The following is a 16052-nucleotide window of genomic DNA, read 5'->3' on the forward strand; positions in this document are numbered from 1 at the left end:
CGTGCATTTTTTTTTGTTGTCAACATTTATTTTATTAGATTTTATATAATTTAAGTTTATTTAGGACGAAATTATCTATTTATTAAATTTTGTTAAAATTGACATTTAAGAAATAAAATAATATGAAAAGTTTGAAGTGAAATTTTGTTATTATTTGAAATGTCTCATTATTCCAAATTTACCCTCAGCCTACGTGGCTACGTGGCACGCTTACTCACTCGCCGAAGCCCAGCCCAAACTCCCAAGTCTCTCAATAGTCTCGCAAATAAAAGGAGACACAACACAACAACTAAGACAGCGTTGTAGGACCCTTTGCCTGAGAGAGAGAGAGAGAGAGAGAGAGCGCTTCACAGAGATTAAATAGATTACATATAGTGAATCAAAAAATCTCTTATATATTTTTCTCAGGGACCAAAACGCTTCGTTTTGGTTCATCTATCCAAACACTACAACAGTTCCACCACTATCACCATCTCTTTGCAGATCGTCCTTCTCTTCTCCGCCGATTCTTAAAAAAAAAAAAAAAAAACCTTATTCCTCTTAAGAAAAACCCTAATCTGCATCTCTAAATTTATTATTTTGAGCTCATTTCCGATATTGCCCCTTCTCGCTCAAACTCAAACTCAAAGAGTCGGTAGCATTATCATTTTTTAACATTCAAACAACAGTGTTTGGCAACGGGACTGAGAATAAACCGGAAGCGGGATAAGAGAGAGCAGGGAAAACCAGAATGGTTGGAGGTGGGAGCAGGAGAGATGAGTCGGTGGTGATAAACAGCACGAACGTGTTCGCGGCGCTCGGGAGCTTGAAGAAGAAGAAGAAAGACAAAGATCAAAGCCAGCAAGGTTCTTCGTCCAAGGCCAAGAAGAACGAGGAGAAGAAAGAGAAGGAGCTAATCTGGACCCCAGCCAAGCTCAACGTCAAGTCTTGGGCAGATGTCGACGACGACGACGAGGACGATTACTACGCCACCCCCGCCTCCGCCTCCGCCGCCGCCCCTCTCGACTCGCCCTGGGGTGCCGCCGCCGCTGCCGTTGCCGTCAAAGAAAGCGACGCTGAGCCTGTTGATGAGGTACTTAAAAACCTTCTTTTTGTTTTGTTTTGTTTTCTTTTTCACAATTCGTTTTCTTTCTTTTTATTATTTCCGTTTTGGTTCTGATATGTATGTGCATGTTGTAGATTTTGGAAATGGTATGTGGTGAGTGCTGAGTGAGTAATTGGTGTGTTTGGATTCTTCTTCAATTGGTGTTTTTTTTTGTTTGTTTTGTTTTTCTAAATTTGGTTATGGTTTTGATGGTGATGCTAAAAATGGCGATGCTATGTCGGAATTTGTTAATGTTTTTTTTGCTAATTTCAGAAAGGGCATTATGGACAATAATGGATAAGTTTTGTAGAATTTTGACGAGGAGAGTAATCTAGCAAATAGACTGGTTTTTTTTTTTGTGTTATACTATTTTTAGAAATATTCTAAAAAAAAATTGTGATTTAATGATTAGATAAATTTGATGTTTGTGCGGTTTGATATGATGATTATGTATATTTTGAGGGGTTCTTCTATGGTGCCCACGATGATCAAAATTTCAAGTGTTTTAATATTGGCATTTTGTTTATACTCGTGAAGGAATGGTGGAGACTAAAACACTTGAAAATACGTTGTTATTATTATGGTGGGTATCATATAATTTGCTATGTTCTGAGATGGACATCTTGTGTGTTTTAGAATTTATTTTTGCTTCCTTTTTTTCCACTGAGAAGTGCAATGGATGAATTTAGGAATATTGAACTGTTATTGAGCTTAATGGGAACCTAGGATTAAGAATTAAGGTAGCAGATAATGTTGGTTATTGTTGAATATGACCGTTATTTTCATGAGATACACGGATTTCATTTTAAGAAAGAATCGGACTTAACTTTGTGAATGTGGAGTAATAAATGTTATATCGTGATCTTTGTTTTGGAATTTTGTAATTGAAAGGATTTTGGTTGGATTGGTGAGCTCAGGATACGGTATCACTACGTGTGCATGGTCCATCATTTGATTGTTTAGTTTCACGACAAAGAACTTTGATCCTTCAAAGTGCACGTTTATTGGTCAAGGATTACGTGTGCTTTGGTCAATCATTTGATGTTTAGTTTCATGACAAAGAGCTTTGATCCTTCAAAGTGCACGTGTATTGATCAATCGTTACATGTGCTTTGGTCTATCATTTGATCATTTAATTTCACGATAAGGAACTTTGATCCTTTGAAGTGCACGTGTATTGGTCAAGCGTTACATGTGATTTGGTCAGTCATTTGATCGTTTAATTTCACGACAAGGAACTTTGATCCTTCAAAGTGCACGTGTATTGCTCCCCTGGGTAAAGGGTTGCACAAACATGTTAATAATAGCTTCATTGTAGCCTTCTTAATTTTGTATTTGTCCTTACCTTGAAAATTTTAGGATTAGATTGCTTCTATGCAATGATTATGAATGACAGACATGGAAGATGTCCCGTAGCTCGTCGGTATCCATACTTTATGTCAATTTATCATTTGTTGGTGGCAGCAGCTAATAATGGAGGATGTTGTCAGTTGATCAGTAGCTTCTCTTCTGTTGCCTCCGCAATAATAGTATTTTCTTTGTCGTCACATTGAGTTTGTCAAAATTAGATTAATAATATATAATGGATATGGGAAATGTAATGTAGTTTGTCGATATCTAAGGAGTATCCATAGTTTTTGTCAATTAAACACTTGTTGATGGTGTCAACTAAAAAGGTGGACATGGTCAGTTGATCCATATCTTTCCTTTTGTGGTGTTGGCGACCAAGCAACTGCATCTGAATCGATCAAAATGACAGAATGCTCCCTTTATAGTGTATATCTAAAGATTTAATTGTGTTATCTCTCAACTTGTGCAATTTATTGCTATGGATATAGATTTAGAATGATGTTCTGTTATCCAAAGTCCAAACATTTGGATGACCTTAATGGTGTGTTTGGATGGCAGAATTTGGGCACATGGATTTGGATTACAAAGGGTCAAAGATTTGGATTAGACAAATCTGTCAAGGATTTTAAATGTTAAAATCCTTGAATTCGAAATAACTTCTAAACCCATAGAATTTTAGAAATCCATATGACATACTTAAATATCTATGGATTTGGAATTAAGACATATCAAATCCATCACTTTAAAATTAAAATCCAAATTCAATTATCCAAACGCAACCTAAATAATAGCCTTTCAAGCATTTTAGATGAGGGCCTTACACTAATGACACCCAATGTACATTCATATATAGGCATATAGCCCAAAAAATGGTTGTGGACCACCAAAGTGGGTGGGGCTTTTGAACTAGCCAATCAGGTTGCTAGAGTTGGCAACAGCTAGTTCGCTGGGTGTTTGGTGAACCGAGCAACCATAACTTGGCCTTAGATATAAGTTTGAGAGTTTTGTAGCTCAACTGATTGGCACATCTTGGTATTTCTTACCGAGACATCCAAAATTCAAATCCTCCCACCCTCAAGTATGGAATTATCAATAAAATAAAATAAATTCTATAGCAAGAATTTTTCTAAAATAGTCTAAATCTATTAGAGATAGTAATATGTTAGAAATTAATAATGTCAAGGAGATCAGTATTTGGTTTCATATCTGAATATACAGTGCAGGAATAGTTATTCTATGTGCCTGATCTTAGTGCCATACTGGTTTGTAATAAACTTATTCAGGTCTTGTTTTCATAATCAATTGCGTGTGTAACGGACCAATTTTTTTATATAAAAATTAAATAAATAAATAATCTGGAATTGGTTGGCTTGTGTGGATAAAATATCACGTTGGCAACCACTTTTCCCAAATCAGTTATACAGATTATGGTGCCAATATATATATTTTTCCTTCATATAACTTGAATTGAATTTTTTATATTAGGAAAAAAAATCTAATTTAAATTGAAGATCTCTCTCTCTCTCTCTTGATGGTAAATAGAAGATCTCATAATTAGAAGTACAAAAGGAGCAATAATGGAAGGAAGATGACTAGTAGCACTGAAATCCATCATAAATTGTTGAAAACCAATAGAAAGAACTTGTAGCTTACCGAATATAGGGATCGATCAATTGACCCAACGATATATGAAAATAATCTTAGCCAAAGTAGTTAGTAATAAAATTATATAAAGGCAATAACTATGGTCAGAGTTAAGATATCGATGACACACTTTAACACTTAATGTAGAGCAAAGTTTAGAGGAATTAAGGAGTTGCTTATTACAACTAGATTATTCTTGCATTCTTCATCTGTATTTTTTTTTTTTTTAATTTGTCAACTAGAGCTATCATTTTTCCTCCTGAGATGTGGACCGTGAAATGTGTAATTGCAGTAATTGATTTGTGACTGCCCTATTTTTCATGAAAAGTGCATGTTGCTCTAATTACATTCAGTAATTTTTAGATTTACTAATATTTGGATATCAGGAAACCGAAAGTGAGGAAGGTCTTGATGAAGTTGATGATGATGTTGAGGAAGAACACGAAAATGAGCCGGGGGCACCACTTGAAACTGAGCCTGTTATTACAAAGCCTCCTGAGGCTTCTTTGGCTCCTAAAGATGCAGAAAGGCAGCTTTCAAAGAAGGAACTCAAGAAAAAAGAGCTTGAAGAACTTGAAGCTGTTCTTGCTGAGTTAGGATATACCAACAAAGAGACCAGTGGCCAAGATGATACCCATGGTAATGTGGCATTTACTGTCATATGTAGGCATAACATTTGGTTTTTTCTTCTGCTAACCAAGGATCTTTAGGATTATTTATTAGCAATGTACTTAATTTAAATTATGAAATTGATGCATTATCTTCTAAAATTTAAATGCCCATGTTGTCAAGAAGTTCAGAAATCCTGAATGATAAGAATTTAGTTGTTATTTAAGTAGAATTAATTTTTATGTGATAATGGGTTATCTATTTAATGTTAGTAATCGTGTCTATTTCGTGACTAAAGCCTGTTGGCTTCTTCTTGTTATTATATTCAACACTTTAATTATAGTAGGTCAGGAAGCAGTAATTTATTTGGCCTTCAAAATATGAAGTTTGATATCCACTGGCCGTTTTTTGCAACAAACATAAATGCTTTCTTTTGGCTAATAATTAACTTTTGCTAGAAGTACTACTGATCAATTTGATTGTTCTATTGGCATGTCTCTCCTAATTACATTTAATTGGTTTGCTTTGTTGATTTTATTTTTTATTTTTCTTTTGGCTGATTACCTGGTGGTTTTTCCTAAATGAAATGATTTTGGCCTAGCAGGTATTTCACAAGAGAAGAAAGCAGAGAATCTAAATGGAGAGTTAGATAAGAAGGAGAATGCTACAGGGGAAAGCAAAAGTGCAAAAAAGAAGAAAAAGAAGGATAAATCTTTAAAGGAGCCAAAAGAATCCCAGGACCAGCCTGATGGCGCCGATGCTGGAAATGCAACAGAAGAAGCTGCTGGAAGTGAGAAGGCAGAAGATGCATCTTCTATTGATGTTAAGGAGCGGCTAAAGAAAGTAACATCTATGAAGAAGAAAAAAACATCAAGCAAGGAGATGGATGCTGCTGCCCGAGCTGCTGCAAGTGAGGCTGCTGCTAGAAATGCAAAGCTTGCTGCAGCAAAGAAAAAGGAGAAGAATCACTACAATCAGCAGCCAGTGCGGTAAGCTGGCGAGATCCTTGGTTTTTGTAATTTCTTTTTCTCATATATGAACATGTACTCTTGGTTCATTTGGTGAATGCAAAATAAACTTTGGAAACTGGTTTTGTGAAGTTGAGTTTCATGAAGATACTTCTAATTTTACTTCAGGCAAAGGGTTAAAAAAAAGGTTATTTATATATCTTCAGTTGTTTTGTCATCATTGTTGTTGCTTATGTGTATCACCTGATCTTGAATAATTGTTGCTCCATATTGATTTCAAGTTGGTACTTGGTAGTAGTCTTCTTTAGCTGTTGCCTACATCCGAAGTGTTAGTTTGTGTGTTTATAGGCATGATCAGACAGTTTCCTATGTAGATGTCAAGGTGCACACAGCTGAAATTTGAGCTAGTAAAGATTTGAGAGATTGGAATATAGGATGATTTGGTTGCTAACATAAGGTCCTTCAAAGAGTTACATCTTAGGTTATGTTTGGAAATTGGAATTTCATAAAATATATTTTCTCTAAAATTAGGAAGCAAAGAAATATATAATTTTACTATTATCATTTAGCTTTTATTTCTTTTTTCTTGTTATAGGAATAAAATTAATCTTTTACATCAATTTCATTAAACGAATATGTGTTTATCCCACTTTTGGGAGGAATTCAGAAGGGTTGGGATGGGATTTGTCTTCCCTCCTAGTCGTTTCGTTCTTTCCCATTAAACTTCCCAACGGGAGAATGGATAAAATATTCTGTAACTTTCCTTTCAGTTCAGTGTAGTTCATTCCTTTCCCTCTCTCCTAAGCAAAGTTGTTATTGTTGATCATGGGTATATCTGCAGGTCACTTCATATCTTTTAAATTATTTTATAGCTAATTATTTTATATTGACTACGGTTACTACTTGTCAACTTGGTAGTCTTCCAAATTATTGCTTTTTTAATGTGTTTGGCACATGGTAGTCTTCATTATAAAATTTGCCCTTTTTGGAGGGTTTTGTGTGTGTGTGTGTGTGTGTGTGTGTGTGTGTGTGTGTGTGTGGGGGGGGGGGGGGGGTGTGCCCTTTTTTCTTCTACTTATTACATGTTGGCATGTTATTCCCTCACGAGTTTTGGGATTTGTGATCATCCAGTACCATAATAGTTTGGATTTTGGAATTTAGTCATGCACTCATGGACAATATTAGAGTAATAATTTGGTGAACGTGCAAAGATGATTTAAGTGAGAACATGATGCACCTTAAGGAACGGCAGATTCAGGTGATAGAATAAAAAGAACGAGTAAAATATTACTTATTTCTAATGATTTGGAAAATTTTGCCAATAAAATTATAATAATTTGGAATGATCTTATTTTTAAAGTTAATTGTTTACAATATTTATGAAATTCATCGCCATACAGGATTAATTATTAAAAATTGAGTTATCTTCATGATGAAGTTGCAAATACATCGAGATTCAGCAAATGACTCTTTATGTACTATTCTAGTTCCATTGTGACCGGATTAAAATAATACAGAAGTACTATAAAATTTCATAGTTCCTAAACCTCATTTCTTCGTGTAGCTTTATTATTGTTGTGCGAGTAGGTCTGTCAAGAAGGTAAGGATTATGGGTTTGTTTTAACAAACAAAATAACAACAATTCAATAAAAAAGAGAAGCAGGTGAATATCACACAAAGACGCAAATATATTATCAATGAAATTCGACAGATTAATCAAATTGAATATTTTCAGTTCATGAATGATATCACCACCAACTGCTCTACACCAATATAACTTTATAATCCCCATCAATTTAGCCCAAACATCTTTGTATGTCAAAGCTATAACTTTCTTCTACAAATGCCACCGCTTGGTGTGGGATCTCTCAGCACTCTCTCATGGATCTTCCGTGGGTTCAAGAGCTCCATTTCACTCACCTGAAAATTGCTATAACCATTGATCGTATGTTTTCTGTCATGCCCTCAAGGCCTATTCCTGCTCAGCCAGGTGACACCCTTTACCTCTCTAACCTCGATGACATGATCGGAGCACGTGTTTTCACTCCTACAATATATTTTTATGAGCCTGCAGCTGACATGAATTCCAGCCAAAAACCTGTCATGAAAATACTATGTGATTCTCTTGCTGAAGTACTAGTCCCTTATTATCCTTTATCAGGCAGGCTTAGAGAGACCAAGAATGGTAAGTTAGAAGTGTTTTTTGGACCAAACCAAGGAGTACTCATGGTTGAGGCACACTCTAAAATGGCCTTAGCAGATTTAGGAGACCTCACAGTGCCAAACCCTGGTTGGGAACCCTTGATCTTCAAGTTCCCCGATGAGGAGCCATACAAAGTTCTTGACATGCCATTAGTCATAGCTCAGGTAACCCTTTTTAGCTGTGGTGGCTTTAGCCTAGGATTGAGACTTTGCCATTGTATTTGTGATGGACTTGGTGCCATGCAATTGTTTAGGGCATGGGCTGCCACAGCAAAAGCAGGTGCCATAATAGCAAAACCTGAGCCATGTTGGGAAAGGGAAATCTTTCTACCTCGCAACCCTCCACTGGTGAAATTTCCACATGTTGAATTTATGAGAATTGAAGATGGCTCAAGCCTGACTATGACTTTGTGGCAAACCAAGCCAGTTCAGAAGTGTTACCGGGTTAGCCAGGAATTCCAGTCTCATCTTAAAACTCTGGCTCAACCAGATGATGTATGCACTACCTTTGATGCTATGGCTGCACATATATGGAGATCATGGGTGAAAGCACTTGATGTCAGACCACTAGACTATGAGCTTAGGCTTACATTTTCTGTCAATGCTCGCCAAAAGCTGCATAACCCACCATTAAAAGAAGGGTTTTACGGCAATGTGGTGTGTGTGGCTTGTGCAACAAGTACTGTCTCAGAGCTTGTGAATGGCCAGATTTCAGACACAACCCGTGTAGTTCGTGAAGCTCGACTCAATGTTTCAGAGGAGTATTTGAGGTCTACAGTGGATTACATTGAGGCAGTCAGGCCAAAAAGGCTTGAATTTGGAGGGAAATTGACAATTACCCAATGGACTAGATTTTCCATTTACGAGTCTGCAGATTTTGGATGGGGAAGGCCAGTGTATGCAGGTCCTATAGACCTGACTCCCACACCACAAGTTTGTGTCATCCTCCCAGGAGGAAAGGCTGATCATAATGGGACAGTGGTGGTATGCATTTGCTTGCCAGAGGCCGCTATTGATAAATTTACTGAGTATTTGTGTATGATGGATTCAAGCAATGCAAGTCATCTATAAATACTAATAAGTTACTATATTAAAATGATGCATTGAAAATAAAGCATCAAAGCATGATGCATATAGTTCATAATGATAAATACTCGTTCGGTTTGTCTCAACAAGGTTTGACGTTTTAATGGCAACATCTTGGAGACTAAAATTTATTTTCATTTACTACCTGGTGCTTGCTTCCCTTCCCATCTGTTTTAGATTTCCTTTCAAACAGAAGTTGGGAAGGTAAGACGTAGCTACCTTCAAGTTCTATGTTTCAATTAGCATTTGATTGTCAAAGAATCTTATGAGACAAATGTTTATATGCTTACTTTTCAGTATGTTGCATAGATGTAAAAGACCATTTTGCATAGTTCCCCCCTCCCTTCTCTTTAAGGATTTGAGATTTATGAGTGTCTATAAGCCCCTAACTTGTACTCTGGTGGTATGCTAATTAGTCTAGAGCATGACGTAAACCCATTGGTTCTAAGTTCAATTTACCACACTGTCGATTTATGGGGCTTTTGGAATATCTCATGGATGGAGGTGGAATAGTCTAGCCAAAGACACCACACCACTGTCTTATATATATGAAGTCACAGTCACACTTGTAGGTATATAGAAAATTTTAGTCCTAAAAAGCTTTAAAAGATCACCATAGTTAGGTTTTTAACTAGAAGCAAGACTTACCAAATTCTAACCATTGTGGATGGTCAGATGGGTGGTCAGAACTTAGAAGCGCTCCAACGGTCTAGTTTGATACAAGTATTTAAAAGGAAATTTTAAGAGTGATGGATTAGAACTTCTCATACCTTTGATATAACTTGGTTTGAGTATTTATAAGGGTAATCCTAAGAGCACAATGAGAAATTTCCCTCTCCATTAAATTTAGAGATTAGGTTAGACATCCCACGTATCTTAGAGAGTCCTTGGAGGAGTGGGTGAAAATCGACACCCTCTAGTCCCTTTGGGTCACAAGACAAACGGCAAAGCTTAGGTATAATTTTTTATGTACAATATCTTAAGTTCCCAGTTGAATACAACTACATGATTGTATTGGTCAATACAATATAGTAGTGTGCAGATAAAAATAAATAAATACAATATAACTAGTGGGTTAATCCCACATTGGAAAATTAGTGTGAGTTAAAGAAGTTTAAAACTTGTGTTGTATATTAAAGAGTTGGGTCCTTTTAGATATATCTCACTGTAAGTTTCTTTAAAACATTCTCCCCTCTCCTCGTGTGTGTGTTAAAAATATTTAGTATTCTTTTAGTATTAATAAATAGTGTTAGCTTTTTCAAGGATAATTAAATTCAATTATATGACCCTCTCCTCGTGTGTGTATGTTAAAAATATTTAGTATTAAAAAAATACAGTATAAATAATGTTAGCTTCTTCAACGATAATTAAATTCAATTATATGTTCCATCGGTCAATCTAATTAAAGGAAACTAAGATATTGTAAATTGTACCCAAATTTTATCTAAAAGCAAATTACCAATCAAATAACATTAAATACAATTGTGGTACTTGTCAACAATAAATGCTAGAATGAGAGGGGTTTGTACTTAATATGCGTTTAACTCCAAATTAAAAAGTCAGTTTATTTTACTATCCAATTTAATTTTGTTACTATTTATGGGCCTCATTGCACTTTTTAGTACTATTTATAGATCTTACTATTCTATTTTAGCTAATTTTTACTTTTATCTATAGTACTTTTAGAAAAAAGTTTTCAATTTCAGCAAAATAAGCGGATTCCAAACAAAACCTTAGTATGAAAGCTAATGCCATCCTCTTGTTCAAATCAAAATAATTCCATGTGTGTTCATTTTTCCATTCTTCCCCCATTCTTCCCAATCAAGATAAATTCTTTTAGCTATTGTACCATGCAATAACACTTTTGATGATTAAGTATTTGTTTGGGATCCGCTTATTTTGTAACTGAAAACTTTTAGCTGAAAATACTGTAGATTAAAGTAAAAATTAACTGAAATAGTACAGTATGACTCATAAATAGACCTATAAATAGTATCAAGAAGTGCAGTAAGACCCATAAATAATAGCAAAAATAAATTAAATAGTAAAATAAATTAATAAAATTAATCATGCCAAATAGACACAAAAATAAAAAATTAAAAAAAATTTCTTTTAATTTCAACCCTTGAGTCAAAACTTTAAACTTAATACTTTTTTTTTAGCATTTTACCTTCTCAACTTTTTCCTCTGGCAGTGGCGTGATGCAATAGCTCACCTGTTCAAATCCGCTGTAGGGACCCTTTTTTTTCCTCTCACAAACAATGGCGTGACTCTCATTACCATTTTATCTTTGACCACACTGTGCTTAGTCAACTGGCCTATGATCCTAACTTCAAAATTTTCATCCAACTCAAAGTGCACTTGTGAGTGGTATTAATTATCATCGCATTTTTTGGTGCGATGATCACTTTATAAATATAAATACTTGGAGTGTAGGGTGAAAGAGTCAAGATTTTAAGTCTTTAAATAAAAATAAAAAACTATTGCAAACTTGTGTCCTTCATTAAATACTTATTATATCATACTTACCCAAATGTAGACTTGGCAAAACAGACCCAAACTTATTAACCTGACTTGAACCCTGCCTATAAGAACAGGTCACCCTGCACCAACCTGTTTTTTAAAGAAGGTAATTTTTTTTAAAAAGAAAAAACCTTTTGCCTTTTGTTTTCTAAATTTCGAAGATGATATGCAAAGTTAGATGTTTTTTCTTTCAGCATTGGTTCATGACATTTATTATTTATAGTAATAAGATACCGTACCCTAAAAAAATTGTGGTGCAAGATCTTTAGTATTTTTTTTTTGCTCGATTATGCTGTTGATATCATTAGTTAATTACACCTTGTGTAAATTTAAGAATTTATATATTATTTAGAATTTATTTTTAAGTATTTTTTTATTTGTTTTCTTATTTGTATTGAAAGGAAGACAAATACAAAGACAATACAACTGTTGTTATTATCTATCTTATTGCATGTAAAAGAATATGGGTCAACCCATAACCTGATTAATTTGACTAACCCGATTGATCCAACTGACTCACAACTTATTTTTGATGATCCAAAACTAATCTCATCCATAACTTGACCCAACATGTCCTATTTGGCAGGTCTATCTTACACATGTCTACTCAAAATAAAAGGAGCAACATAAAAAAGAATTGAAAATTTTAATGTTGTCTATAATTCCACAAGTAAATATACATTTCAAAATCTCTTATATTTAGTAAAATTGTCTACTAATAATTGTCTTAAACTTTTTCCAAAATTGTTAACAATGTAAAATAAATAAACAGATATGTAAATTATTTTATAACATTATTTACAAATCTATTGACATGGTGAACAGTTTGATGGTTGTCTTCAACGAGAATCACTAAGAATTAGTTATATTTAAAAATTTGTAAAAATATAGTAAAATAATATGGGACTTAAAAAAAAAAAAAAAAAAGGGAAAGAGAAAGAAAAATCTTTAGATAGACAGACGCGGAGCGCGCGTGAAGATGGGCAGTAGGTGAATAGTGTTGGACTCCACACTATATATATCCATCACCATCAGCCTCGGGATGATAATCATGACACCACTCAACATCACCTATAAAAATACACGTCATTATTCGTTCATTACAAGCTTTTTACTTTTTTCTTTTCTCCGCTCCAATCCAATCCAATCCAATCACCATTCAATTGTCCCAATTCAATTTTCTCACACGTTACTCTCTCTTCCTTCTCTCTCTCTCATTCGTCCAACCGTTCGACTCACTCGGCGCCTCGGACGATTCTTGCGGACTCACTCACTGTCTCTGTCTCTCTTTTTCGCTGTTCGAAAAAGCTCAAGGGGGCTCAAACTAGGGTTTACGCTACGATCCTTAGACAAAAAACGCAACGGTTTTCGTGCGCTGCGATCCTTATTACTCCGTTTGTTTGCTGAGAAAAAAGAAAAGGTGAAAGTGAATAGCAAGTAAGGAACTTAATTTCTTTTATTTATTTACTTTTTCTTCACAGTTCTTGACAGCTACGAAGAAGATAGAAGAAACTCTCTTCTGAGTTGCACTTTTCACATTTGCTTATTATCTGTTTTTCTTTCCCCTATTTGGTAATATTTGATTATCCTCCGTTTGCTTGCTGAGAAAATGGAAAACAAGATTTTAGTTTCTGTGATTTTTCTTTTAATCACTCAGTTTTAAGTTTCTTTTAATTTAATTTCTTTAATTTATATTCAGGAAGACATGGTAGAGACAAACCTTTGAAAATTGGTGGCTATGATCATAGTGAGAATTATACCTTCAAAAAACGTAGAAATTTATAAGATTTTCTATATATGTATGTGCGTGTGTGAAAGCAAGGATGAAATTTGTGGAATTGTGAAAGTGAGATTTTAAAGTTTATTCTTCATGATAGTTACTTTGAATTCTGGATGTGAATTTTAGAAGATTATAAAATATTTAGTTTGGAATCGTTTGACTGGTATATTACTTTTTCATGCTATCTTTTTGGGTTTTTATATTGCTTGCTTGAATACAGAGGGAATTGATGGAAATATAATAGAAAAAAGAATATAAATTAAAAACTGAAAATTGAAAACTATATTAGTTTATTCATTATTTTTACATTGATAATCAGCCTGGAGCGCATTCAATATAACTTTGAATATTGAGTTGCAAATTTTTAGATATATAAAAATACCTGTGCCTTGCGTTATATACTAATTCTTGCGTGGTTAGTTGAGGAGGGTTGCAACCACAACAATAATGTCTTTTAGCCCAAAATTTTGGGGTCGGCTATATATAAAAATATGTGTTATGCTCTACCTGCAATAGAAATAGATCCATATTTTGTGGTTAAAGTGATAGCCTGGCATCTTTTGTGGTGCCCCATGTCTGTGGTTTGAACGGAAGATAGAGCCATATATATATTTGACCACATTTCTTATGGAAGGAGAAAGTGCCATATGATCTTGACTCATTGGTAGGTACCATATCCACCAAATTAGGGTGGGTTTCTAAAGAAACACAGGTTAATGAATCTCTGTATGCACCATCTATTAAACATTTAGTAAATGATGATAGTTCTTGAAATACAAATTTATATGCTTACCAGATATAGGTGCTGATAATTTATAGGATAGTGGCACCCAGCAATGCTGATAATTTATTTCCTATATGCTTACCAGATATAGGTGCTGGGTTTTTAAACATTACTATTTATTAAGATAATTTTATGGAATCGTTAATGTCTTTGGTTTTTTTCACATATTTTCAATATGCAATCTCATACAGGGTTATCTGTATATATTGAAGACCATCTGGACTTCATAGATTGTTATGTGTTATTTTTCTTGGTTGGAGTTTTTATTGTTAGTGAACGGTACTAAATTCTTCTACTTGTGTTCTTTTCACAGTTTTGAGTTTTTTTAATTGAGAAGATGAAGCCAGGAATGTCATCCTTAAATCCAAATGCAGCATTATACATACCACTTCGCAATAAGAACCAAGTTTCTGGGTTAACAACAGAAGATTCTTTGAAGAATGTTGGTAAGAATACTTGGTCCAATTGTCCTCCTAATGGCCCTGTTGGAATGAATCAAAGCTATCCCCAAGCTGGTGCTGATTATGACTTACATGACGTAAATGAACTTCTCAATAGCACTGATTTCACAAAGAAGGGTGTGCAGAATTCGAGTGAGCTGACAAAAAAACAGTGTGTTGATGAAGATCCTGAGATGGATCTGGCTTATCTGGCAATTATGTTTCCCAATATGTCAGAGCAGTCCCTTGCTGATGTTTATTCTGTTAATGAGGGTGACCTGGAAACCTCTATTGATATGCTGAATGAACTAGAGGTAAAAGTTGTATGCAGTGGAAAGCCTTTACTTCAATTTATAACATACCAGTGATTACATATGATGTTGTTTTCAATGCCAATTTGCTTCTTGAACGACTGCATCAATAAAGTGCAGGGAGGACACTCCCGTCCACCATTCCCACCCTTTCAAAAGTAATATATTTGATAGATGGTTAGATGAGTTTCAATCTTTACAACATAGTAACATTAAGTGTATCCAATTGGGTAGAGGTGCTACTTTATATGCTTAGTACTTTGCCATTATATGCTTATATGCAACAACTTTGGTTTTGTTTCTCCTCCTTTCTGTTTTATGTAATTCTATCGTTTATATTAGTAATCAATTAAAACTCAATTAAAACGGTGATTCAAGGTTTGAATAACAGTTATCTTTGTGTGGTGTCTAAGACTAAGCTTTTGCTTTCTCTGTTGTTTTGAAATGTGATCATAGAATTTTCTTCTCATTTATTTCTTATCTTTCCTGCTCTGGGATTGTTTCAAATTTGCAGTTATCTCCTAGTGATTTTTCTGAACATCTGCCTAGTAGATTGGACATTGGTGATGTGTCAGAATGCAAAGTCACTGAAGGTTCTTCTATGAACCAGAAGATCATTTTCTCTGGGGAAGCCAGTGGGTCTTCTGCTGGTCCTTCTGGTTCAAGCTTCTAATTGCGTAGACAGATAAGATTGATTGTAGAGGGAGAATGGCTGGGCCTTATTCCGCAGTTGTAGATAAAGTAAGGAATAGATTGATTTCATAAAGTAAGAAATAGATTGATTGCATATTCAGGCTTCTAAGACATGGATTTTGTTTCGTGATAGATAATCACATTCACAATTTGTAGATAAGAAATATGCATTCCATATTGTTTCCTGGATTTCTTTACTGGTTATCCCTTTATGTCACAACTCAACTTTTTGTTTAGTGCAAAGAAGGATATTACATATTTTCCTTGTTTTACTCGTTACATATCCATTCTCAAAAAAAAAAAAAAAATACTTCTTACATATTAATTGCTGGCGAAAGAGACTTTGATAACCTTGCCCTATTGCTGCATGCCGCCATCGGCTGATTTCCATTGAGTAGAAATAGAGGGAAATTAATTCAACCAAAATCTCGAGACTATAGTTTGAATCTATTTATTTTATAATAAATTTCTCAGGTTGTTTATCTTTTCTTCATGTGAGATTTCTGTTCACACGGGTGCATCCAACAATTTTTTTTTGGGGACATAAATATACAAATACACCCTTATGGTTTATGATT

General features: G+C 34.6%; 3 protein-coding genes across 4 annotated transcripts; all 3 read left to right on the forward strand.

Moving 5' to 3' along the window:
- The first annotated feature begins 296 nt into the window (after positions 1-296).
- Positions 297-5872, forward strand: LOC142615132 (uncharacterized). The gene is made up of 3 exons (XM_075787835.1): positions 297-1072; positions 4465-4717; positions 5292-5872. The coding sequence occupies exons 1-3, from the start codon at positions 731-733 to the stop codon at positions 5678-5680; spliced, it is 984 nt and encodes a 327-aa protein (XP_075643950.1). The 5' UTR covers positions 297-730; the 3' UTR covers positions 5681-5872.
- Positions 5873-7470: 1598 nt separating this feature from the next.
- LOC142606112 (alcohol acyl transferase 1 allele RGb) lies at positions 7471-8928 on the forward strand. Its single transcript, XM_075777514.1, is given in 1 exon segment — positions 7471-8928. A coding segment is annotated over 1 exon segment (1458 nt).
- A 3585-nt stretch (positions 8929-12513) lies between these two features.
- LOC142621499 (polyadenylate-binding protein-interacting protein 5-like) lies at positions 12514-15732 on the forward strand. 2 transcript variants are annotated; one of them, XM_075794764.1, is made up of 3 exons: positions 12514-12903; positions 14344-14784; positions 15296-15732. In XM_075794764.1, exons 2-3 carry the CDS (start codon positions 14368-14370, stop codon positions 15452-15454), a joined length of 576 nt encoding a protein of 191 aa, XP_075650879.1. In that variant the 5' UTR covers positions 12514-12903; positions 14344-14367; the 3' UTR covers positions 15455-15732. The 2 variants fall into 2 exon arrangements, with proteins under 2 accessions (XP_075650879.1, XP_075650880.1); XM_075794765.1 differs by having other exon boundaries at positions 12612-12886.
- Positions 15733-16052: the final 320 nt, after the last annotated feature.

This window comes from Castanea sativa, chromosome 1 (assembly GCF_040712315.1).
Source record: "Castanea sativa cultivar Marrone di Chiusa Pesio chromosome 1, ASM4071231v1".
In the NCBI taxonomy this organism is placed as follows: Eukaryota; Viridiplantae; Streptophyta; class Magnoliopsida; order Fagales; family Fagaceae; genus Castanea; species Castanea sativa.

Coding starts and splice junctions, on each gene's coding strand:
- LOC142615132 (XM_075787835.1), top strand. CDS start 731: ATGGTTGGAGGTGGGAGCAGGAGAGATGAGTCGGTGGTGATAAACAGC. Junction 1,073..4,464: donor ACGCTGAGCCTGTTGATGAG/GTACTTAAAAAC, acceptor TTTGGATATCAG/GAAACCGAAAGTGAGGAAGG. Junction 4,718..5,291: donor TGGCCAAGATGATACCCATG/GTAATGTGGCAT, acceptor TTGGCCTAGCAG/GTATTTCACAAGAGAAGAAA.
- LOC142621499 (XM_075794764.1), top strand. CDS start 14,368: ATGAAGCCAGGAATGTCATCCTTAAATCCAAATGCAGCATTATACATA. Junction 14,785..15,295: donor ATATGCTGAATGAACTAGAG/GTAAAAGTTGTA, acceptor TCAAATTTGCAG/TTATCTCCTAGTGATTTTTC.